The sequence below is a fragment of the Abramis brama genome (assembly GCF_963993115.1).
Source record: "Abramis brama genome assembly, chromosome: 20".
Classification (NCBI taxonomy): domain Eukaryota; kingdom Metazoa; phylum Chordata; class Actinopteri; order Cypriniformes; family Leuciscidae; genus Abramis; species Abramis brama.
The window spans coordinates 20,248,842-20,274,425 of NC_139982.1; the positions used below are offsets into that span (position 1 = coordinate 20,248,842).

At 36.7% G+C, this 25,584-nt stretch overlaps 3 protein-coding genes across 3 annotated transcripts in view; 2 read left to right on the forward strand and 1 right to left on the reverse strand.

Moving 5' to 3' along the window:
* The window catches only part of kctd15a (potassium channel tetramerization domain containing 15a), a 572,168-nt gene that overhangs the window by 175,983 nt on the left and 370,601 nt on the right, over positions 1-25,584 (forward strand). The gene's annotated exons all lie outside the window — the stretch shown is intronic.
* Positions 1-25,584, forward strand: part of immp2l (inner mitochondrial membrane peptidase subunit 2) — an 87,343-nt gene that overhangs the window by 51,963 nt on the left and 9,796 nt on the right. The gene's annotated exons all lie outside the window — the stretch shown is intronic.
* lrrn3a (leucine rich repeat neuronal 3a) lies at positions 14,344-25,173 on the reverse strand. Its single transcript, XM_084094144.1, has 2 exons — positions 24,904-25,173; positions 14,344-18,280 (listed from the first exon to the last, which is right to left on the reverse strand). The coding sequence occupies exon 2, from the start codon at positions 17,930-17,932 to the stop codon at positions 15,857-15,859; it is 2,076 nt and encodes a 691-aa protein (XP_083950270.1). The 5' UTR covers positions 17,933-18,280; positions 24,904-25,173; the 3' UTR covers positions 14,344-15,856.

Sequence of the window (25,584 nt, forward strand, 5' to 3'; positions counted from 1 at the left end):
ATACTGATGTCCCATTCTGCTGACTATAGACCTAATGTGTACATAATTATCTCAAGTTTGCAAAGGCTCTAGCTTTTCAAATAGTGTGCCCCAAAATGTTGAGCGCACAATATTAGCATTGCTAAATGAAAAGATTATAGAATGGATTTGAGTATGAATGCAGTATTCAGGCCACAGCAGATTTAGTAGAGCAGAGGCTCAAAAAAACTCAAATAGTTTTCAACCTACAGTTACAGTATGTGGGAAAGGATTATTTATTAATTAATTATATAATGCAAAGTACATACTTATTGCTTTTGTACATCATTTGTGGATGAAGTCTGCATAGTTTACATGGAATATAATTTGTCAAGATTTGCAGCTTTTGCTTTTGGTTATGTACAAGATTACTTATATGGAAATGCAAACTCAGTAAGATCCATTAAATCTGACTTGGCTTTTAAGTTCATTGCTTTGTTGGAATTTAAAATGCTGTCAAGTACCAGAAGAGCATACTTTAGCACTAACATCTGTGGATCCCTTGAGAAGTGCATTGAAAACACAGCAACGCACACACATGCGGCGTCACACATAGTGATTTTAGTTCTCCTTTGAAGGGCCGTCATGAAGCGGTACGCCGGTAGTCACAGTTCAACACTGCGTGATATGCATGACATGCATGACTAAGCGCTGATGTCAAGAATGCTACGAACTAGCATGACTCAACTAAAAGATGCTCTCTGTGGAAAACATGAAGGAATTTGTTCAAGGGAATTTGATATAACATGCGAAATGCATTGAATTGAATGCATTGAAAGATGAACAATTAGAAATGTTAGCGTCATTAGCAGTAGTAATTAGTCATTACTTAGTCATTAGCAGAGGCTGTTTTCCAAAGCTGTTTAGGTTGTCTCTCGATACTTTTGAGAGTTTACTTCCACCCACTTCAGGTCTCTGTTTTGGTTCTGTACTGTGGTCTGTTTGCTTCATCAAGGTAAATACCACAGTGAGTATTAAGCGCTAGCTGTTTGTCACTGTAAATATGTGGTGACTCAGGGGAGAATATGCCAGATTCACTGTTTTATTCATGTGTCACTTTGCTTTTACTTCTAAAACTTAACAATGCTCTATGGAACTTCTTTTTAGAAAGGTTTTATATGTTATTAATAGTGGTGCATATGCTAGCTTGTTGTCATACCAGTTGAAAACCATTCTAAATAGTTAAATAGTTTGTGAACTGAACTATGATGTTAGATCACACTTAAAACACACATAAAATCAATTCATTTTAGTAGGGATGCACAGTATTATAAGTGCTATTAAAATTTTTATTTACATGTTCAACCATCAAAGGATTTTCTTCTTCTTCTCCCTTATTGTTCTGCCTTAAGTTTATGGTGGTCAGAGACTGTAAATCATAGAGACCCCAAAACTGGCAGGATGGTCCTAATCGTGCAGGATGGATCATTGCATTCGGTTATACTCTGAGCGGTTCGTGACTCGAATTTATACGTTTCAATGGCAACACTGTCAAGGACAACACTGTCAACAATATCTGCAGCAGTCAGGTGGTACAGGTCAGAGCTCTTTAAGTGGTTTATGTTCATTATTATTGTAATGTTATGTGCTTTGAGGTCATTTAACGTCGTCTCTGACGATTTAGCCGCTCCGAAATTGCCTACCCTGCCTTTAATGAAACTTGACACACAAAGACAACAGGACATTCTGAGGATGCTAACCAAGTTTCGTAAAATTCCTCTGATAGGGGGCGCTACAACTGAAAAACGATTATAACTCCGCAACCTTATGATCGATGAAGTTGAAAATTGGTATGCATCTTCTCTGGTGGACATCCTAACATATACTCTAATATGATTTGGATACTTTAATAAAAAAAGGCCGCCAGCATCCAATCAAATTTCAGCGGCTAATAACATCAAATATGAATGGTCTACTGTTACAAAAATGTATTTGTACTTGTGAAAAATTAATGTGTACCAATTTTTGTGGAAATTAACCATAAGGTGCCTCTATAATAAGCAACGTTATGTTTTAGCTGATAACTCCGCAACCATGTGTGACAGAATCAAAATTCGTATTTCTTTTGAATCATTGCTTTAAGCTTGAACAATAGTAAATCTATTTTTATGATTATCTAAAATCCTCTGCCATTCTAATTTGTTAAACAAAACTACTTTTCCGAACTCCTCCTCGGTTTTAGTTTTAGTTAACGATAACAACACTTTGAGGTGGAGCAAGTTGTCTCATTTTGATGAAAAATTACGAATACAAACATTTATTTTATTTGCAATAACATGCACTAGCAATAATACCAGGAATGTGTATTTAAAAAAGTAGTTCAATTTCGATGTCGGGCTGTCTTGCCCATGTGCGGGTTTCGTACATACAATCTTTCTGCAAATCTTTTAACCATTATTTCACACCAGTTAATAGCCACTTCATTTCTACCCTCTTCTCCTGCAAAAAGCCCTCATGTCTCTGCTTCATATCCATCTTTCACCTCTCTCGTTCTCTATCGTTCCTCTCTCTTGAGGAGAAGGCTGTAATGGGAGGGTTGGGGAGGATTTCAGTGCAGAACACGAGTATCTCTGAAGCAGTTCTGCATGGGCCGTGTGCCATGTTCCCAGCCCAGCTGCCGGGATGCAGGGAGCACTAGAAGATGGATGAAAGGATTGACAGAAAATGACTGAGCGTGGCAGGGGAAAGATAAGCGCCAGACGGAAGGCTCTAGAAGTCAGACGGAGAGCAAAGCAGGTGAAACATCTTTCAGCGGTCTGAAAGAACAGCCACAGTCTGGATGCGCTGTCACCAGCCAGAGAGTATCGGCGTATGACTTAAACGCAAAGATGAGTTGTGACAGTCGTCATGTGTTTTGTTAATACCGTCTGTTGTCACAAATGATTGAAAGACACAGAAACAAAACATCCTTTCTATAAAGCGCAACATTTGTTTGCAATGATAATAATAATAAATGATGCACACGGATTTTTTAGCTTTTGGTTGAGGCATAGCTGCATAGTACAGTTGTACTCTTTTTCTTTTTTGCTGCAAATAACTGTTGACGATAATGCATTTACAATGGAAGTCTTAAGGCCTGTTCACACCGGGACGAATTTCGCGCACGATATTCGCCAACGTTTAACGCCTCGTGACTAAACAAAGGGCGACAATGTGAGTGTGCACACCGACGCGAAAAACGCCACGCGTAAAAGCGTCATTTTTTAAAAAACGCCTCGGGTTCGTTTTTTTGGTTTGACACGCCGCGTCAAAAACTATCCGACCAATGAGATTGGCGCTTTTGCTCACGTGTCTGGAGCTTCTGAAGTTACAGTAAAACACAACTTGAGGGCGCTCAAACACAAAACGGTCTTGCCGAGCACACATACGTAACGGCGAAGAAGATATACGCTAAGTAGCGTCTACACTGCCGGGAAGAAATAAGACGAGGAAGATGCAAGGCAAGATGAATGTAGAGCTGCTGGTCTCGTTGGTGTCGGAACATAAAGAACTATATGACAAACGCGACAGCGACTACAAAAATCTTGATAAAAGAGAACTGTTATGGAGTGGTATTGCAGAGCAAATGGGCCTTGATGGTGAGTTTCATTTCACTTAATTGTCTTTCACGTACATAGGCTTGTAACTTAAGCGCCATCTAATGTCAGGGAATGAATTTGCATGTTCACTCGGCTCATCGTCAGTGAAAATCGCTTGGGTGTGAACACAAAAAACGTGTTGAAAAACGCTGGCGAATAACGCGCACCGATATTCGTCCCGGTGTGTACGGCCCTTTAGGATCAGCCACTGTGGGACTTGCAATGTAAGTACATTTCTGTAAACATGGTTTTTCTTCATTTATTTTCCAGTACAGATATATAAAATATAAATATTACATAATAAAACAACAACTGCATGTCTAAAGTTTGAAGGCAGAAGTTTAAATCACTAAATGAAACAATAAGAAAAAAACAAAACAGGACATAAGTGTTTAACCCGGTAAGTATTGAAAATTGTTTCTGCCACAGAATAAAAAAAATAAAATCTCTTTATATCTCGCAATTCTGACTTTTTACTCGTAATTGCGAATTTATATCTTGCAATTGCGCATTTATATCTTGCAATTCGAACTTTACTTGCAATAGCAAGTTTATATCTCACAGTTCCTACTTTTTATTCGCAATTGCGTTTATATCTTGCAATTCATACTTTTTACTCGCAATTGCAAGTTTATATCTCACAATTCAGACTTTTTACTCACAATTATTCATACTTTTTATTCATAATTTTTACTCGCAATTGCGAGTTTATATCTCGCAATTCTGACTTTTACTCACAGTTGCGAGTTTATATCTTGCAATTCGAACTTTTTACTTGCGATTGTAAGTTCATATCTAGCAATTTTGACTTTTTACTCGCAATTGCGAATTTTTTAATTGCAATTGCAAATTTTTAGCTCACAATTCTGACTTTTTTCTATATCTAAACTCGCAACTGAGAGAAAAAAGTCATAATAGCAAGTTATAAGCTTGAAATTGTGAGAAATGCAGTCAGAATTGAGAGATAAAAAGTCAGTTACTTTTTTATTGTGACAACTTTTTATATCACAATTCTAACCAATTTTTTTTTTTTTACTATTCCATCTGTATATCTTGCCATTTTGATTTAACATCTCGTAATGTGGACATTTTTCTCAATACACAACTTATCAATAATGAAATTCTTTGTTGATTATTTGCATTATTGTTTTTTTCCTGTCCCTGTCCCTGTCCAAACCCCCCCCCCCTTTACAGATGATATCAGTAGAATTTAACTGGTACTTAGCCTGGAATATTTTCTGACAGTTGACCTTAAATCTGCTACATAAAATATTGGACCGAATTTAAATGAATGAGGATGTAAAGTGCTTTATTTGTCAGTTGATTGCTGAGAGCTTCTACTGCAAAAACCCATCAGTCAACCAATTAATCAGGAGTGCTGCATTTGCATTTGCATTCATTTAAATAAACTCCACCGCTGTCTCTATTCAGATATGTTTCTTATAAGGTTGTTTACATTCAAGGGTTCCTGTCCACACCGTGTCTTGTTTTCTTGGAGATAAGTGCTTTTCTGTTCCCATTTCTTTTCATTTCATGGTCGAATACAGGTCTGAGAAAAGTAGATAAGTGTGGTGTTCTTATGCTTACGAGGGATTTATGTAGGAGAGGAAGTCCAGTTCACACATACTGCATAGGGAGGTACAGAAATATCTATATATAAACAAGTGGGCTACCCGTGAAAGCAATCGTACATGTGCACAAGAGATTTTGTGGGCGTCTGGAGGAGACTCGAATAAAAGCTCTGCTGAATTTCAAAGTTTTTATCCAAAATAGTCCTTTGTGTGTTGTATTTTGTTATGAATAGTTTAACGTTCTTACAGCAAATGCCTGGATTTATGGCTCCTTTTAATATCTAAATCATTCTGTTTTGAGTCATTCTTGATTAATGGCATGAAAGTCGCCTATTGATTTAAAATACTTGTCGACATGTAATCCTTTCATTTTTTAATGCATTTTCCTGGTCTTTTTGGGAATGTTTCATCAGTCAAAATGTCATAACTTGCTTCGCATCTTTCTGAATTTTATGCAGGCTATTGGATTATGTTAACCAATGCCCAAACAGCGTTGTTTTATTATTCAGGTCCAGTTCCATTCTGATATGTAATATCTTTTTGCGATTAATTCCTGATGGATGAAATCCAATGATACATTTTTCAGTGAATATTCCATTGACCTGGTAACAACACTTTCGATCATTTCCATAAAATAACATTTAAAACTATGCAAATGCCAATACTTAAATGTACATTTAAAAAGAACTGCAAAAACTTTTCTGAGAAGATAGAAGATGGCAACAGTTGGTAAATTAGGATTGGCCAGTAATGTTTTAAGGCGGGGTTTAATAAAGTGTCGATTTCTTGTAAAATCTTAACTGTGTCCCAATACAGGGCTGCATCCTTTAAAGGACCCAGACTTCATAGGCCATGCCTTCCACGAAGGTTGAACCGAACGTAGTTAAATGGGACGCATTTGTAGGCCACATTCGTAGGAGCCTTCGAATTGGGACACTCCATTGTGACGCATTCGGCCTTCGAGTGCAGACTTGGAAGGATGCAGCCTCTGAATTGGGACGCAGCTCGTGTGTTACCTGCAAAAGAAACTGGTCGATATGGATTTCCAAAATGTGCCAAAACAGAATAAGTGCTTCTTTTTTCCCTCTGGAAACACACTTATCAAGGTTACCTTGACAGCTATAATTGTCAACACCTTTAACATATTTTTGGCATAATTCATTTTTTTTTTGTGTTAATGGGCATATGGCTCTTGGTAATGGGACTCCATCCCATGATGCCTTACGGATTGATTGCAGAAAATGTAGATGGTATTATGTTAATGTATCTATAAATGTGCTCCCAAGTTTCTCATATTAGAAAAATAGAAGTGTCCTCCACTCCCTGCAGTGACATTGTTACGAGCAAAACCGTCTTGACTCACCATAAACTGCTGAAGAGAAAGAGGGTAGAACAGTTTGCGCTTGTAGACACCGTTTATATTTTCATCAATAATTCATTCGCTCAAATCATATTGTAATATTAATGCCCAGATTTATGCCCAGATTGGGAGTTGGCTTGAGTTCACTTGTGTAACGTCTGCGTTTTCTCAGTATGTGTCTGTGCTCTGAACACTTGTCAAATCAGAAATGTTCATTATTGTGAACTCCAGCTTCTCAGACTTGAAGTCCTAGTTTCTTGCCTAGTTTAAGTCAAGGAATAAAGATTTTCCTTTTGAAGTTGATCTATGTCTGGGTTGAGGCTTACAGCCCTGGGAACATCCTCGCCCCAGGTGACGTTAGAGACTATGAACCTGGCTTTATCCTGCAAATCTCTCCTGACAGTATCCTGGCCTTGAGTTTTGTGATTGAGGGACTTGTCTGCAAAATAAAACCCAGGAAAGATTGGATAAAACCTCATGATAGGCCAGTATACAGTGGGTTCCACAAGTTGAAAATTTGGGATTCTTCTAATAAAAAATAATAATGATGATTCTGTTTTGCTTTTTTCAAATTGAACAAAATCGTATTGAATACTTACCACATTATTTGCAATAGAAATTTTAAATTGAAAGAAACCACTTGATTAGTGAGCTATGATATTATGTTAAATATTAGGGATGCACTGACATGAACATTTTGGTCGAATAGTTGAATAGTTGAAAATGAATAGTTGAATAAAGTCGTTATTTTGGGGGGGTTTTGCGCACAAAAAGTATTCTCGTCGCTTGATAAACTTAAGGTTGAGCCACTGTAGTCACTTGGACTATTTTAACGATGTCTTTACTAACTTTTCTGGGCTGGCAGATATCAATTACCTAGCAGCCTATGAAGGAGGATCCAGCTCTCAGATTTCATCAAAAATATCTTAATTTGTGTTCCGAAGATGAACGAAAGTCTTACGGGGTTTGGAACAACATTGAGTGATTACTGACAGAATTTTAATTTTTGGGTGAACTAACCCTTTAAGTAAGATTTTGTTTGTGTGCAGTACCAAACGTTTCCACTAGATGAAATTCGATGAAATTCGTCAAAAAAAAATCTTTTTAACCGCAAGGAGTACAAGTGTGACTTTTTTTCAGGACCATTTAACCTTTTCAAATCATGTCCATCATGGCCAAAAATGACCAAAGAGCACTTTTATCAGTTGTGTTGCTTTGACTAACTCCTTATACCAGCAGAATAAAGTCTAGATGTACATAGCTATTATGTGCTTTAAAACAATTCTTATAATTTGAATTCATAGTGTCATTCTTATATCACACTCATGGACTGGCACATGGAGGCTTTAGCCATCTGTATATCAGCACTGCCAGACACCAACTCTTCATCATTGCTTTAGAACAGAGGCCAGAATTACTCAGCTTTATCTGTTATCCTGTATCTCAGTGGGATTTTAAGTTTGACTTTCTCACAGTTCTTACAGTTCTCACAGTATAGTTTTTTCACAGGTGATGGATCTACTGTGCTCAAAACGTTCTTTTTTCATCAGGCAATTTCATCAAAAGCCCTTTACGTATACAATCAAATCATACAGGTCTGTTCTCGTCCAAATGAAAGTGTAAAAGTCTGTCCACATTAGCGTTTCTTCTTTAAGTAGAGTAGATCTGCTCGTATATTGGAGCAGCACTGAAATATGAGCGCACATAAAATGAAGTGTGTGCTTGTTTTTATTAGGAAGTAGAGTGATGTATAGTGTTATTATGTCAAGGGGTGCATGAAGTGGATCTGTATTATGACTGTGATACCTTGGAAAACATGACTTTAGTCATCGTTTTCATAATGAGGAGGATTTTTTTTTTCTTGCTCATGCAGAAAAAGCAAGAAATTTATTGAATTTGGCCAAAATACTTTATTTTTATTTTTTGTGTCTGTTATCAAGGCTGATAGTTTTTTATAGTGCATAATTTGAGTTTGAATGCTAAAAGCAAGGTCAGACGTTGGATCCTATCTCTGAAACATGATTTTTGCTGGTGATTTTGGACAGTAATGGTCATTTTATATTCCAGCATGAAATATTTAAACACTGTCCATCAGCCATTGTTTGTTCAATCTTCAGACCCTTAAAATGTCATCAATTATTTAAATGGTTATGCAGTGCATAAATATAAGCCTTCATGTTGTTTTTCTTTTTGAAAAAATGAATGAATTTGAAAAAAAGTACACTGTTATGACAACATGTTTTTACATTGCTTTAACTCATCAAAATAAGTTAAGCAGTTTTCAGCTTTAAGTTATACAAAATTCAACTTTTTTTTTTTTGTCAGTTTAATGTAACTTAAGTTGAAATGACTTAAACACCCAAGTTGATTGTACTTAATTTAAGGCAGCAACTTTTATTGCAGTGTAGCAGTGCAAAAATATTTTTATTAACTGAAATATAAGACAACAGGAAGTTTGATAATAACTAATAATAGGTTCAAGTTTTTGAAAAGATTTTACTTATGAATGGGTTCCATGCAGAGTTTTAGAATTTGTTTTCATTGACATTTAAGCATGTACAAAATACAATTGCTAATTAAAACGAAAACTATTAAACTATTGAAATACAATTTTAGACAAAAATAAAAAACAAATATACAAAAATTACTTAAGTTGAGGTTGAAGCACTAAAATGAATAACTGGAAATAAATTAGAACTGAAAAAATAAATTATACCTAAACAGTAATATTAAAAAAAAAATATATATATATATATATACTAATAAAAATGGAAAAAAGCACATGGAAAAAAACTACAGTTTAAGAATCTTGCTGTATTTTTGGTAGCACTTTATTTTTACCCATGTACATACGATGTACTTATTACAGTATTTACAATAACTGGGTATTAACTGTAAAAAAAAGTTGCTGCCTTGAATTTTTAAGTACAATCAACTTGGATGTTTAAGTCATTTCAACTTAAGTTACAGTAAATTGACTTTAAAAAAATATGTTGAGTCTTGCATAACTTAAAAAAAAGTAGAAAAGTATTATTAATTTGAGCTAAAGCAATGTAAAAAAATAAAATAAATCACAATAACCCTGCCTGTTATATAGGTGAAGGTAAAAACGCTAGCATCTGTTTTGAAGGTACAGATATGACACTGCTAATCGCTGTTAATCTTGACATCTCATTGACATAGACTGACATTTTAATGCTAGAGATTTATCACATCGGCCCTTGCCTGCAGCTGTCAGGGTTCTCTGAATGATACGGTGAATGGCTCTAAATAAACTGTGAAGCGAGTGAGTGAAAGAACATTAGATGCATTTTGGTCACATACTGTATTGTCCAAAAACTTGTCATTGAATATGTCTCTTTATATGCAGTAACACGCTGTAAATTGGATTCCCCAGGCAAATCATGGGAATTGATAATTCACTGAAGATTTTATTTGCCTATAAGACCTCTTGCAGTCAGGCTTTGATTTTTGATAGATTTGTTTTTTATGACATACACAGTTTGTGGCTCCCAGTGATTATTTCTCTTTGAATTTATTGTGTTTTTAATGGGTAGTGTTGTTGCAGACATGCCCGTCTCTTTCATTTCATAGCCACCTTTACTGTAAAAAATTATATGATCAATAAGTTATGACAACATATGTTTTTACATTGCTTTGACTCATAAATAAAAGTTGATATTTTAATAATTATTGTTGATAAGTTATACAAGATTCAGTTTAATGTGATTCAAGTTGAAATTACTTAAATATCCAAGTTGATTGTACTTAAAAATTGAAGGCAGCAATTTTTTTATAGTGTTTGCACAGATCCATTACATCCACACCATATAATAAAGTCATCTGTAGTTTAATCAAGTTTTTAGATAAAAGGGGGGTTTAATCGTCATTGAACAAAGATGAAACACCTGTTTAGTGTCAATGCCGAAAAAACTTGTTTGCTTGTTGAATACTAATTCAATAGCTGTTTGCCTCTAGACTCTCACTAACCTCCCCCTGAACTGTGCTCATTTTTTTCTCTAATCTTGGCGTCTCACATTGGCTCACTGCTGTAATCACCTCGTTCAGAACGGCGCTGCTCGAACGGCCCGGCTTACAGGTTCATTAGAACCAGGTAAATTATTCATCACAAAAATGTGCCATCAAAGTGGAGCGTTAAGCACAGTGTTTTGGTCCTGCCAAGAGGCACAGTCATGTCTTAATGTCCTCCTTCATTAAAATCTTAAACTTTTACAATCTAAGGCAAAGGTTGATTTTTATGACTACTTTTTTTATTTATTAAAATTTAATCCAATTAATTATGCCAATTAATACATATGCTGATTAATCAAATAATCACATATCAATATATGTTGTAATATATATTAAGAGTCATGAAATGGCATACGCACACAATCATATATTTGCATAAATATTTTTTTTATTCCTATTTCTGCATGAATGAAAATGCATTATCTATAATCTACTATTATTAAAAAAAAAAAAATATATATATATATATATATATATATATATATATATATATATATGTACGTATGTATGCACGCACGCACGCACGCGCACACACACACACGGTTTTGTTTTGTTGCCAACATTCTTCTTTTGTGTTGCACAGAAAAAAGAAAGTCATAAAGGTTTGAAATGACATCAGGGTGAGTAAATGATTACAGAATGTTCATTTTTGGATGAACTGGATGATTTTGATCCTCCTTTGACTTTCAGTGTCTTTCAGTGTCAGTGTTATGTAACAGGTGTTTAAAGGAGAAGTTCACTTTTAAAATGAAAATTCTGTCATCATATAATCACCCTCATGTTGTTTCAAACCTGTATGAATTTCTTTCTAATGCTGAACAGAAAGGAAGATATTTAGAAGAATATCAGTAACCAGACAGTTTTTGGGTCCCATTGACTTCCATAGTATATTTTTTTCCTACTATGGAAGTCAATGGGACCCAAAAACTGCCTGGTTACTGACATTCTTCTAAATATCTTCCTTTCTGTTCAGCAGAAGAAAGAAATTCATACAGGTTTGAAACAACATGAGGGTGATTATATGATGACAGAATTTTCATTTTAAAAGTGAACTTCTCCTTTAAAGAATTTAACAATTAATTAATTAAATGAATTGCTGTTGGTGCAAATAGATTTATCAGAAGATTTTAAAATTCGTAAAGGAGGTAGCGGGTTGTGATGAGAAACAACACAAGTTATATGCAAACTGGTATGTAATTAGATTTCCAGCGAGAATAATAAACAGGTTAATTACAATATCAGACAATAATACAAATCTCAAGCATGAAAATCTCCCCGAGAGTGCACTCTTCTTTTACCCAAAAAAGAAATGAAATGAAATGTACAGACCGGTAAATGCAATGACAAAAGGAAATAAAATAAAATAAACAAAAAAATAATGAATAAAGGAGTGGTGTCTTTTTTTTTCACAACACTTTTCTCAAAATATCACATATCAATTTCAATCAAATGTATGGCTATGGGTAACCATACACCATCAAGAGTGTTCAATGCTCTTCAAAGCACGGATCAGTTTCCTGTCCCTGTATTTGTCAATCTCGAAAGGGTACTTAATAGTCTCTAATAGGAATTGCTTTGCTTAAAGCAAGACTGGAGAATGAAAGAAAGGATATTGTCCTCTTCTTTATGAATTGTTGTATTTTCTTCTCTGTAGCAGATTCGGGTGGCTCGCCATCAAACGTGAAATTTCACAGGATATAAATATCACAATAAATAAATAGAAATATAAGGAAGAAGAAAAAAAAAAAGAGAGGGAAAAAAACCTGGCCTCTAGAACAATCCTATTCGTCTTTCTCACACAGGCGCATGTGACCAGTAATGGCGCCGGTGAACTCTATATTAATCGTCTTTTGCTTTCACCCAAGCGCGTCTCACAGGCACGCGTCGGCCAGCAATGGCGCCGGTGAACGAGGAATACCCACGCGATTCACTATAAGCCTGGAGTGAAATGTGACTCAACAACATTCACTCAGCTTCTCCATACGCAGCACGGTATGAAATTAATCAAATTAAAGTTTTTCTACTTTTCTTCAAACTATATACTTTTAACTTTGATCGCAGAGATCGACTCGCGTCTTCTCTCCTCTATGCTCAGCTCTCTCTCCTCGTTACGCAGGCGCGTCCACACACACACAGCGCGTGAGGACGGAGCGCGCTCATTGGTCAATCACAAATCAAATAATAATAACTTAAAACTTCAACTGTTTTACTTAAATCGTTTTTACACATCACTTTTAAACTTTTATTAGGGAAATTAGATGTTAATAAATTGTGAATAAATTACACTTGATCTCCTTTATTTAACCAGGGTTACAGTTAGCTTGATGCCATGGCACAAACCCATGAAAAAAGCCTTGTATTGGAGATGTATAGTAATTAAACCAGGTGGAGCTTGAAATTGATGTATCAAGTTCACCGTATTAACCAATTAATAAAGTTATTTTCACTCGCATGATCATGGCGTGACCATGTGGAAAGAAGGACATAAACGCTGTGATAGGTGAGATAATCAAGATTAATTGAACTAATGTTCCTGAAGAACTATCCCATTTGCTAATTTTCTCAGTTGCTGAGAACATCACTTAATTAAAAGGTAATACGTCTTCCTGTACACACACAACGTGTCATTCCTTATATTAATTGTGACGTTATGTGGTTGGAAATTAATGGAGTGTGAATTGGTTTTCTTGGGGCAAATGATAGTCTATAGTGTCCTTGTTCTATCTATAGAGCAAAGTTATGGTTGATTAAATGAGTCTCAAGTTGAAGTTCTTGTGTGAAATGTCATCTTCCAAACATTGAGCTGTAGAATGCCTTTATTGTCAGAAGTTGGAGATTTGAAAGAATATTCCATATATCCAACTTGAATGAAACACAGATTTATCTTGAAATGTGATTTTTATGTCAAGAAAATGATCTAGTTGTGAATTATGTCATATGTTTATTTAAATGATGGGTTATCAGATCTATTGTACTTAGCAGTGAACTGATGTTATATTTGTTGTAATGCATTTATTTTACAAATTTGGTAGTCTTTTTAATTGAAGTACTACACAAATGATGTGTACATTCTGAAACAGTTTTAATATGTTATATATAAATAAATATTTAAACATTTTAAAATACAGTACAAATATTAACACAATATGAAATACAATATGAAAAAGTTGTAAAAGTTCCTAATTATAGTTCAAATATTTTAATATAATTTTTTCTATTTAAAATTTTGGAATTGTTCATGTTTTTTTAAATATTGTAGTTAGAATTTTGACACATAATTTATAAAGTCTGAAACAGTTGTAATATTTCTTAAAGTATTTTAAATATTCTAGTTTAAAAGTCTTAATAGAGTCTTGCCCTCGGTTATTGCTTGCCCTCTCAGTGTGAACTGCAAGTGTTGCTGTGTACAAAATGTTCACCATGTCTCACCAGTCTCACGGTGAAATAGTGAGACCAGATCCAGCACATTCCTGCTGACCTATTCGGTACATACCGCTATAATGCCGCATAATTTAACTCCCGTGTAGGTGACAAATGGCCCAACTCTAAAAGCCCCTGTGTTGGGTGCTAAAACCCCCTGTGATATATGACCACGCAAGTCTGATAAATCCCCCACATCATTCGTTCTGTGACGGCAATTCATCACCTGTGGGTGTTTAGCGTTGGAATTTCTATTGGATTTTTAATGAAAGGGAAGATAATGTGACTTATAGTCAATGAGTTTTGTGATTTTCTTTTTTACTTTTTTTTTTTTTTTTTTACAAAATCCCACCCACACACAGAAGAAGAAAAAAACACTTTTTAATCATATTTTTCACCTCCCCTGGCACGTACAATTTCTTGGGCAGCCTCTGCAATTTGAAATTAACTTTTTCACTCACCAGCCATTTTGGCTACTAAATTTTTAAGTTACCAGCTATTCAGAACTTCTACTAGCCAAAACAAAAATATCAAAATTAAACCAGATTTTCAAAGTCACATCTTAGATTTAAATATAAGTAATATTAAATCTGATTCTGAATCATTATATTGCTTTCAGCTTTATGACAGTCAATCGCTGTTTGCGGATACCGTTCAAAGAAAATAAAATGGAAATAAATACAAACTTGTCTTATAATTGCCATGAGTTTACCTGCTTATTGACACTCTATACTCACGTTCTCAAGTCCAAAATAGTGAATCTAACCACAATACAGGCAAAAGTTCACTCCATGAATGAACAAAGTGGCGTCAATGAGTTTGAATTAGGGTATTTGAAAAAACAGTGCAAATGGAAAGAGAAAGTGCAATCTATATTATTTCTCTATATGAAGCATATTTATTCAAGCCACAAAAACAAACATGTTACTGAAAAATGTATGAGAAAAATGACATGGCGCTGCGTGGCATTCCTCTCAGTGTGCAGCCCTCTTTACACGGTGGTTTGCTAATGTTTGAGGCTCCTTTAAGGGGTAGGGCTCTGATAGTGATGCCATGCAAAGTGATAGAACATAATTAACGAATAATAACCTGCCAAATTGGTTAGTGTGTTGATATGCGTTACCCGGCCGCCACTGTGGATTTTCACCTGCGTTTGGTGGGTTGGTGTGTGATAATGTATGTATCGTTAACTGAAAATTTTCCTGAATTTTTACGACCCTGTGTCAAAATGATCAACTATGAGTCTAACGCAACCACTTTCAAACCAACCAGCTTTCTGTTGGTCAACACAGATGCCCTCATGCCAATTTTTTTGCGTGGAATCCTCTTGAATTGACTGGATTTTCTTCAGTTTCTTCTATGTTTATGTCTGCTCAATTGACAGTGTAATTAGTCAAATGAAGACACTGTAAAGAGTAAAACACTTGCAATGAAAACAAGTTGTCATTTTCTTTATAAATGTATTTTATCACAAAGTGTTGTACATGTGTACTCTTATGATCTATTCTACAAAGCGTAGTCCATCATAAACTTGACATTGTTTATTTTACCATTGATACAGCACAAGTAGTGTTGCTACAAGCCCACAATAAAAAGACTCGGCCTCTGAGGCTTTGCACTCTGTTTAAACAATCATGCCCAACCTTTCATAAGCTGTTCTTTGATCCTGCACGAAAGAGTGTTTCTCTTCATGCTCCCCTGTGTAGTGTGACATTTAAACAATTAGTGGCTTTTTGGTAATCAATGTCAGATTTAGAAAGAAATGCCTTGGACCACAAACCACAACGGAATCCATTTAATAATGATCCAGTGGTGTTGAGTCTGTATCAGATTGAGAGGGATATTAGACACACAGTCCAGTGTCCATTTCTCATCTCTCAAATTGAGATTTTTGTCAAGTCTGTTTCTGAATCATTGGCTTTAGCCCTTGACCCCCAGATTGGTTTAGTGTGTGAAGGTAATATCTCAGACTGCTGATTTCGTAATTTCCTGTAAAAGTGATCACTCCTCTGAAACATGCAAATGAACGAACTGACCATTGCAGACACAATCAGGAGAAGCGCTGTGATGCTGATTATCAGTCCGTCATCGATACCGTCATCAGTTTTTCCTATTAAAATCTCAGTGGTGCTGACATTCATGCAGTTTTTCAAATGTCTGCTTTGCAGGTCCGTAATTTCCACACACACCTCGTACTGCGTCAGTGGGTGCAAGTGTGTGAGGTTGAATGTTTTAACATCAGACAACACGTGCGCCGTGAACTGCAAGGAGCGATGCTGTGATGTGGTTGACCACTTAATATTTGACACAAGACTCCCCTTGGGCGGCACCCAAGAAATCCTCACAGAATGTGGATCAGTCCCTTTGACTTGGATGTGCAGGGATTCATTTGCCGGCAGTGGATAGTACCCGTTTACTGCTACCGAGATGGATCTCATGTCAGCACCTATGAGATTGTGGGCCACGCAGGTGTACTGCCCAGCCTCATTTTCTGTGATGCCATAAATGTCAAACGTTCCCTCAGGATGCAGGTGATACTTCTTGGAAACCATCTGTGGTGAGATTTTCTCACCTGAAGGTGTGACCCAGTAGATCTCAGGTTCAGGATCGGCAAACGCCCTGCAGTGCAAAGACACAGAATGCCCGCTAGCCACGTTAACCTGATCGGGAAGGCTTTCCGGGGATATTAGTGGCAGGCACATATCTGCCATTTCACGGAAGTGCACGTGCCTGACAAGACGACCTTCAAACTCTGAGGGCCCTGCGCATAAGAGGGCATCCGGTTCCATGAAGCGGACGTTGGTCTTGTTCATATTGATCCAGCGGATGACACAGTCGCAGTAAATGGGGTTGGTATGCATGCTTACCTCCTGAAGGTTAGGCAAGGATTCCACCGTGAGGTGATGAAGGGCCCGGAGCGCATTGCTATTCAGCATCAAGGACTCGAGCCTCGGGAGTTTGGAGAATGCATTTGGATGGATGTAGGAAAGTCGGGGGTTGTTCGTGGCTTCGATTTTGGTCAGCTCTGGTAGATTATGCATGGCAAAGCTGTCGATCGAAACTAACTCTGGCATGCTATTAATACCAAGTTCTTTCAGATGGATCATGTCCACAAAGTCACCCCTTTTGATCCTCTCTATAGGATTTTTGTTAAGGTCCAGAAACTTGAGGTTCAGCACTTTTCTGAGAGCAGCTTGAGGTACTTTTGGAAACATATTATCATAAAATGACACGCTTTCCAGCTTATCGAGGCCAACCAGGGCACTGTCAGGGATTTCAGTGAGGTTCATTCTGGTTAGCACAAGACTGCGGAGATTGATAAGGGGCTTGAAATTCATGTCTTGTATTCTGGCAATTGGATTCTCTCCTATCATCAAGATTTCTAGCTGGAAAAGATCCCGGAACCACTCTGTTCTTATGGCCCTCAGCTGGTTTGAATTAAGATGGAGCCTTGAGAGCTTGTTAAGCCCTTGGAAAGCCTCTGCGCTGATCAAGGAGAGTAGGTTATGGTTAACATAGAGCTCCTGTAAGTTTGGGAAGTGTGCAAGGCAATTATCATGAAGGCTGCTTAGCCAGTTCTCCTCCAAGTGCAAAGACAGAAGTTGTGGAAGGTGACCCAGATAAACATCACTCAATGAGGATATGTTGTTTCGAGATAGGTCTACCTCGGTTAGGTTTACCAGATAGTCCAAGGGACTGTCGATCTTTGCGATGTTGTTGGCCTGTGATAGAAGTACTTGCGTGTCTAAGGGTAACCTCTCCGGCAGAGACAGAAGTCCTAGATCATTACAGTCTACAGTCGGAGCCTCATTATACATGGACGAGGGGGAGAACCAGGGTCGGACTTCACATTTGCACCGCTTGAGGCACACAGCCCTCCACTCAGAGGCCTGATCTGAGTTAGTCAGCGCAAGTCCTGCCAGCAAACAAACTGCAAACAGCAAATCTTTCATCTTGGTCCTACTCTCTTCAGCTTGTAATTGGTCCTTATGGGGTCTGGTGTTGGAGGCGTTAAATTCACAAATGCAGAATCATTTGTTATGACAACAGGGTGTATTTCTGCTGATGGCAAGTCCCCCCAAAAAAGCAGCAACTTTGCCGGTTGTCGTCCTTGGTGGTGAGTTGCAGCCTTTCAATTTACCCTGCTTTGGTTTGCCGTGCATGTGAATGTCAGCGTATCCTTAGGGGAATGGAAGCAGGGAAAGTGGAAATTTGCAGGGTGAGCTCAGGTTCCTGTGGGGGATGGACCACTTGTCTGCCATCGTTATTATGTTCAATCAGTCACACTCGTCACTTCCCATCTGAGGAAAATATGAGACAGGAGAGAGGTAATGAATACAGTGTCACATTAACGTCAAGAAGAGCCATATTGACATTAAGGAGCATGACGATATATTTAGACCGTGTGAGTGAATGTATTATTGCTTTTTTGTGCCATCAAATAATTCATTATTGCTGGTTTGACCTCATATGTCTACCCTTCTTACATATATCATAGGACTTTCCTCGCAATATATTAAAATGCCAGGGGGCTTTTATGTGTGTGAGGGCAGGTGTTAAGAAAATTTGCATGGATCACCAGTTCTGACTCCTTTTGCTTATGACAGAAGTGCTCAGCTTGGGCTGTGCGTATAAGAGCATTAGTATATAATGCCGTCTCATTATTAATGTCATAGATAATTTTGTAAGATAATGTGTGAAAAAAATGTGGTTTATTTGGAGACTGACGGGCCAGACACTTAAATCTGTTGTAACATGCTTTCATTCCTACGCTATGACGTGTTATGAATATAATGACTTACTTTAACTGCATTTATATGAAAGCCAATTTAACAATGTGATTCCTGTCATGCGTAACGTTTAATTTGTGTTGTACATTTCTTACAAACTTGTTATCCAAGCATACTAAGGGCATTGCTAACATTGGTTTTTATTGTCTCATAAATAGACATTAAAGCCAGCTGAATGCACAGAGGGGCAATTATTCCACAATGAAGTGCTATCCCAAAGGGCTCTGTGATAACCACTGTATTTTGTCTCTCAGTGGCAGCTGCCAGTGGGCAGAGTAAGTTAATTAAAATGTTTTAAAATGTGCCTGTGAACTGCTTTGTACCTATTGTATGGTTGAGTAAAACTATATTTAAAATGTATTAAACCGTGAGCAGCTTTGTGTGCATGAAATATTTGCTTGTGCAATTTCAGTGGTTTGTGTTTTTCAATAGCATTTAATATAAATGATATTTTATCAAGCGTCTTAAAAATCCAGCACTTTTGGACAGGCTGATAACTCGATTACAAAAATGGATTGACTGTGATGAGGTTTATGTTCAATGATATTGATTGACAGCTAATCTCAATATTCAAATTTGCGTGCTTTCACAGAAAACCTCTGTGTATATTTGCTAGGTCTTACTCCATATGTTCAAATTATGATTGGTTTGCAACCTTGAGAACAGAAAGCACAAAGCCGCCTGGCTGTGTTAGATGAAGCTGTCAGTATCACTATAGGAGCAGGTTTGCAAAAGAACCCCTGTAGGACAGTGTGCTTATGTTAGTCCGACTATGGCAGCGAGTCAACACAAGCAGGTGGGAGCATTTTTTTTTTCTCCTTTCTCCTTGCATAGCCATCTGTTTGGTCCTGTATTCCGCTTTTTGCCAGGATTGTGCAAAGATCCCCATTCATCCCAATGACCGTACAAATTATGAGGTTTTAAACTTGTTTTAGAAGCTGCTTACTGTATGATGTATGAGAATTAGGTGGTGTTTGTTTGCCATGTTGAAGAGAGACTAACAAGCAATAAGTATAACAAAAACATCACTGTATTGCGCACAGATGTGCTCTTCTAGAATCTTCCTTTCTCTTATACAGCGTTGAAAGGTCTGATTTGTTTCAATGAGTCGGTTCGTTAAAGAACAGATCAAAAAGAAATGACTCGTTGATTCAAATTGATCTCATAATTAAATATATATGAAGTCATAAATACATGACTTTGGCTTTAACTGGCCAAATTTGTGTCTTGTGATTTAAAGCAGCTTCCCCAACAAAATAGCTGAATTATTTAACGGATAATAAACTGCCATTATCTGTAGAGAACATGCATTACATGACTCTTTGTTGCTATGACAAGCGCAGCATGGATACACGAGCTGAACATAAGTGTGAACAAGTAGTGACACACACAAGGACACATCTCGCTTGCTCTCTCTAGCTCTCCCATTTCCGTCCATTTATTTTGAAGAGCTTTGCACTGAAGATGCCCTCGCATGTTAATTTGATTTGTTCATGTATGTGTGCTTCTTAACAAAGAGAGCCCTCAGCTGTTGTTCAGGAGTGTTGTGCTCACTTCATTATGGGAAATAGGGATTTGAAATAGTAGAGAGTGCTTCTATAGCTGATTGCTGGAAAGGGTCAAAGGGCAAACTATTTCTGCCCAGTTTACTTGCATCATGGTTCGATACATGCATACAGATGCACAGTATCTTGCAAGATGTATAATGTACATAAAATGCTAATATGATTAATTGTGGTTAAAAATTGTGGTTGAATTTGAGTTATCGCTGGTCCTCGAATCTGATTGGACATGTGGTGTTATCATAATCAAAAATAAATGTGTATAAAATATTTATTATCTGGGAAAAAGTTGACACTGTGTTCTTTTTCTGCCCACCATTAGAGAAGTATATAAGATGTATAATCCTGAAAGTAAACATAAAACTATGAAATACTGTCGTAAAATAACTAGGAATGCACCGATATGAAAATTTTGGCCGATACGGTTAATTCTTTATATTTGAAAGCCGATAACTGATATATTGACCGATAAATCTAAATCCAAATTTTTATATAATTTTTGAGAGCCTGATTACAAAAACAAAAGTCTCACCATTAAAAGCCATGTCCCAAGCACACAATTATAATGTTCTCATTATAATTTTAAGTAGCCTATATGACAGACTTGCGCTGCACGTTGCATTAACTGTATTTTCCTTTTTTTAAGTTATTCCAATCATATTTCAAGCAATTCAAAACCATCATGTGCGCATCTGAAGTGTCTGAGCTGAAGGAAATAATCCATTATTTATTGTCTTTAATATATCGACCAAATTTTTTTTATCAGGCTGATAACGATAACATTAAAAAATGAACATATATCAGCCGATACCGATATGGTGGCCGATATATCGTGCATCCCTAAAAATAACTGATTAAAAAAGGTGACTTTAGAAAGCAAAATTAATTTGTAATATCAAATTTGAACTTAGTTATTTTATATTAAAGTATCTTATTAAGATTCATTATATAAATGTTTTTCATTACAAAGAGACATCGCCACCTACTGGCCTGGCAGCAGAATTCAGTGTTTTTTATCGTTTTTGCGGATCCATGTGAACGGGGATCGTTTTGACAACGCTGTTGTCTGTACGCAAAGAAAAAACGTTTTAGATTTTAGTCCATCGTTGTCGTGTAAACGTAAAATATTTCCAAAAGAAGCTGGATTTAATGTTGGAATTACCGAACAAACACAGACAAGTGGAGTGATACATACTGGGTTCTCCTTCCCACAGTTAAATCTGTCAAAATCCATACTGAGAGTTTTTTATTGGAAGTTTGTAGTGTTTTGTCTGAACAAGGCCAACAGCAGTTCCCCTGTCTATCTGCATGAATCACACATTTTTGTTGACAACTCGTCCTTTCCGAGAGTCAAAACCCAACCACTTTACCTGAAATATTTATGGTTTGCCTCTTTTAGGGAAAATACTGAATGAAACTAACACACATAGACACATCCTCTCGTCTAATGCAACAGACACCACATAAAGTGGCCCTGCACTATGTTTTATTCACAAGGCTGGAATGAATAGAAATCTCGCCGTACTTTGGGAGCGGGAAAGCGTGCTCTTAGTGAAGCGTGTGCGGGGGGGACATCACGAATTGGAGGTGACACCTTGTCACATTACGATGGCATAACGCAGACTGCGAAACGCCTTCCCCTCTGGTTTGTGTTTCGGGAGTGGAGTGGATCTGAGGGGGCTGCTCAGGTTTCGTTTCATACCACACAGTGAGTGAAAGCAAGAGCGAAAAACGTGTGCGGCGGGTAGAATACTTAAAAACACAGCAGAGGCAGGCTCTAGTGACTGAAGTTAATGGATTATACATTTTGCCCTTGACCAATTGAGTCCACCTGAGTGGTTACAGGTCCACCTCTACTTTGGCTTCAATAACAGAAATATTATCAGTTGGAACAAAGAGGGAACGTTTTGCTGTATTCATCTCACCTTCCACTTTGGGTTTAATTCATTTGCAGATTCTGTACCTGTTCGATCGAATTTTCTTTTTCTTTTAGTTAACAATCTCTTTAAGTTGACTTGTCCAGTGTTACACACAACTAGTAATCACACTGTGAATATACCTGATTGAAATTCAGAAAATAGATTTTTTTTCTATTCTATTCTATTCTACTCTATTCTATTATTCTTTTGTGCTCTTTTCTTATCTATTCTAATTTGTTTGGTTCTGCTGTTCAATTCTGTTCTGTTGAGTTGATTTTATTCAGTTTTATTATGTTCTGTTATCAATTCTATTGTTCTGTTTTCTGCTCTATAATATTTTGTTCTGCTGTGACAAACATAACTGTTCAATTCTACTCTCTTCTGCTCTATCAGTATCTTTTTTCTTCTATTTCTTCCCATTCTGTTCAAGTTCATTCTGTTTTCAATATATTCTGTTCTATTTTGTTCTGATTTTTTCTAATCTATTGTATTATCTTCTGTTCCATTCTGCATTATTCCATTCAGTTTATTTTTGCTGTATTTTATTGTATTCTATTTTAATTTCTCTGTTGTATTCATTGTTTTTTTCTGTTCTGTGGTATTCATTTTTTTTTTTGTTCTATTCTGTTTTATCTATTCTATTCTATTCTATTCTATTCTATTCTATTCTACTTTACTCAGTCCTAAAATTATTTTCTGCTCTTTTCTAATTTGTTCTACTCTGTTCTGCTATGTCCAATTCCATTTTATTCAGATTATTCAGTCATATTGTGTTTTCTATTCAGTACTGTTCTATATTCTGTTCTATTCAGTTCTAATCTATGTTCTGTTCCATTCTGATCTGTTCTGCTTTGCTTTGCTCAGTTCTACTCTATTTTGCTTTTTCTCTTTTATTCTGTACCGTTATATTTCTTATGTATTTAATATATTCTATTCTCTTCTACTCTTTTGTTCTCTTTTTTTTTATTTATTTTTTTTATTCACTAATGTGTTCAATTTTATTTTCTCTGTTGTATTTCTTCTGCTTTCGTCCTGTTATGTTGTATTCAGTTCTATTCGGTTTTGTTCTGCACTATTCTGTTCCATATTCCATTGTGTTTGTTTCATTCTTTTCCATTGTTTGCTCTATTATATTATATTCTTTGATTCTGTTCTGTTCACATACAACAAGGTAACCAAGTTTATTTCATGAGTTATAAGCTTGGCATGACTACGCGAGTGTGTTTTCCCCAGCGTCCTTTAATATATGAGCATTGTTTCCCATCACTACATGGTGTCACTTCAAACACCTGGTGTGAAGTATAATAGCTAAAATACTACGCTGACACAGGAAAGAGTGTGTGTTATATAGTCCTACAGCTCTCACCTGCTCCATACTGCTGGCGAACACACTGCACGACAGCAATTAATTATGCTTCAGCACTGCTGACAGAATCCCTATAGATATATCAGCTATTTCTGTCGCATATTCTTCAGCCCTGTCTCAAGATATATGTTAGCAATTTCTATTGTCCCTATCGATTTCTCTCTCTCTCATCGCTCCCATCTACACCTTGTTCATACACATGAGGCAGGGGCATGTGCCATAAATCAGAGGTGCTTAGACTATTATGTCCCTTTTTTGGTTCCTTCCATGTCCCTTTTTAACCTGTATTATTGCATTTTGATTCCAAACCAAAAACACAAATTTTGTAACCACATACTACCTACTATAAACGCCCTGAATGTCCTATTCTAGAACTGCATAGAGTTAATCATGAACTATGCTAAAGTAAACTCAAGATCATAGCCAGTTTGTTTCATACTGCTGCATCATAATCTCACCTCTCTTACCATCTGAAATCCTTTTTCAGTTTGTAGATGAGACATGTTTTATTTTGTTCTATTTAGGCGGCGGGATTCTTCTTTCCACTCTGTTATATAAAATAGCTTAACATATTTTTTGTTACTTTTCACTGTAAAGCTCGAAATCATCTGTGATCATCACAAATTTTACACACAGTGATACAGCAAGATGTATGAGACCATTTTATGATGGTTGATCGTGCATGAACAAATCTATAGGTATATTCTAAAGATTTGCTTTAATGTTAAGGTAACGTTTAGGTAACATCCAGGTGATGTGCAAGAAAAAAATAGAGATTGACTGAAAGTTTCTTGCCTAAATCCTCAATTTTGATGATGAAACATTTATTGAACAAGAAGGCCTATACTGATAACTTTTACTAAGCTTTTTTCAGAATGATATAGCTAATATATTAATATATTCTCAAATTTGTTACAGAATACATTCACTTATATTACTCCCAGTGACAAATGTATGTGTCTCTAAAATCCCTTGCAGTACCGAAAATCTATAATTTTCTCTTAATCACTACATCACATTCTCAGTTATTCCTCCCCTTGATACCTGTAGAGTCTCTGCATGAGATAACGACATTTCAAACGCGGATACGCAGAGCTTTCGAGATAATGATTAAAACGGAAGAAGTGATTCTAATACTCATTGGTGCTTATTTAAACATTCAGAGAGACATACAGTTAGCCTACGTTAGGTTTAAACACCTCTGCAATGGCACGCTATTAAAATCCCCCATCATCACAGGAATCAGGATGCACATGAGTCATGAGAGCGTGAGAGAGCCGCGCTTACCGGAGAGAATGAGATTCCTTGTTTCAAACGCATAATGTATTCCTTTCTTCTCAATCTCCAGACTTGTGGGGTTATTATAGTGGGTTAGTTCCAAGTGAGCTTTTTGAGCTCAAATTTGAGCTTTTTTTGAGTGTGTGAGAGATGTGGTCTCTCTCTCCATACGGCTCTACTGGAAAGGATGCTGAGCGCACCGCGGAGAAGCGCGTATCCATCCAGCTGTGTGTGCCGCGCTCCTAATGATACACACATGCTCGTGCGCGCACCCTCCACACAGTCTCCCCGGGGACAGGGAAATTGCTGCCTGCCGTTCGCGCGTTTGGTGCACGCTGATTGGTCGAGCCGTGCTGTCAGTCAGATGAGGGCTCCCTCATGCATATTATGAGCTAGAAGGGGGCGGGGCTACTACATCGCTCCATTTTAATAGTATTTTCATACTCCCACGTTCTTTCTATCTTTGCCTTGTTAACTTGATCTCTATTTGTCGTTGTCTGCAACTTTCATTTTTGGGTGAACTATTCCTTTAGTGTCCCAATGTGGATACAAAATTGGTTATATTACAAAAATCAATACTGAGATGCATTAAATTCACCATGAAATAAAAATGACAATTCTTGTTTTGTTTTGTTTTGTTATTTATATATAAAATGTATCTTTATTTGAGAGTGTGAGTGATATGGAGTC

Coding starts and splice junctions, on each gene's coding strand:
- lrrn3a (XM_084094144.1), bottom strand. CDS start 17,932: ATGAAAGATTTGCTGTTTGCAGTTTGTTTGCTGGCAGGACTTGCGCTG.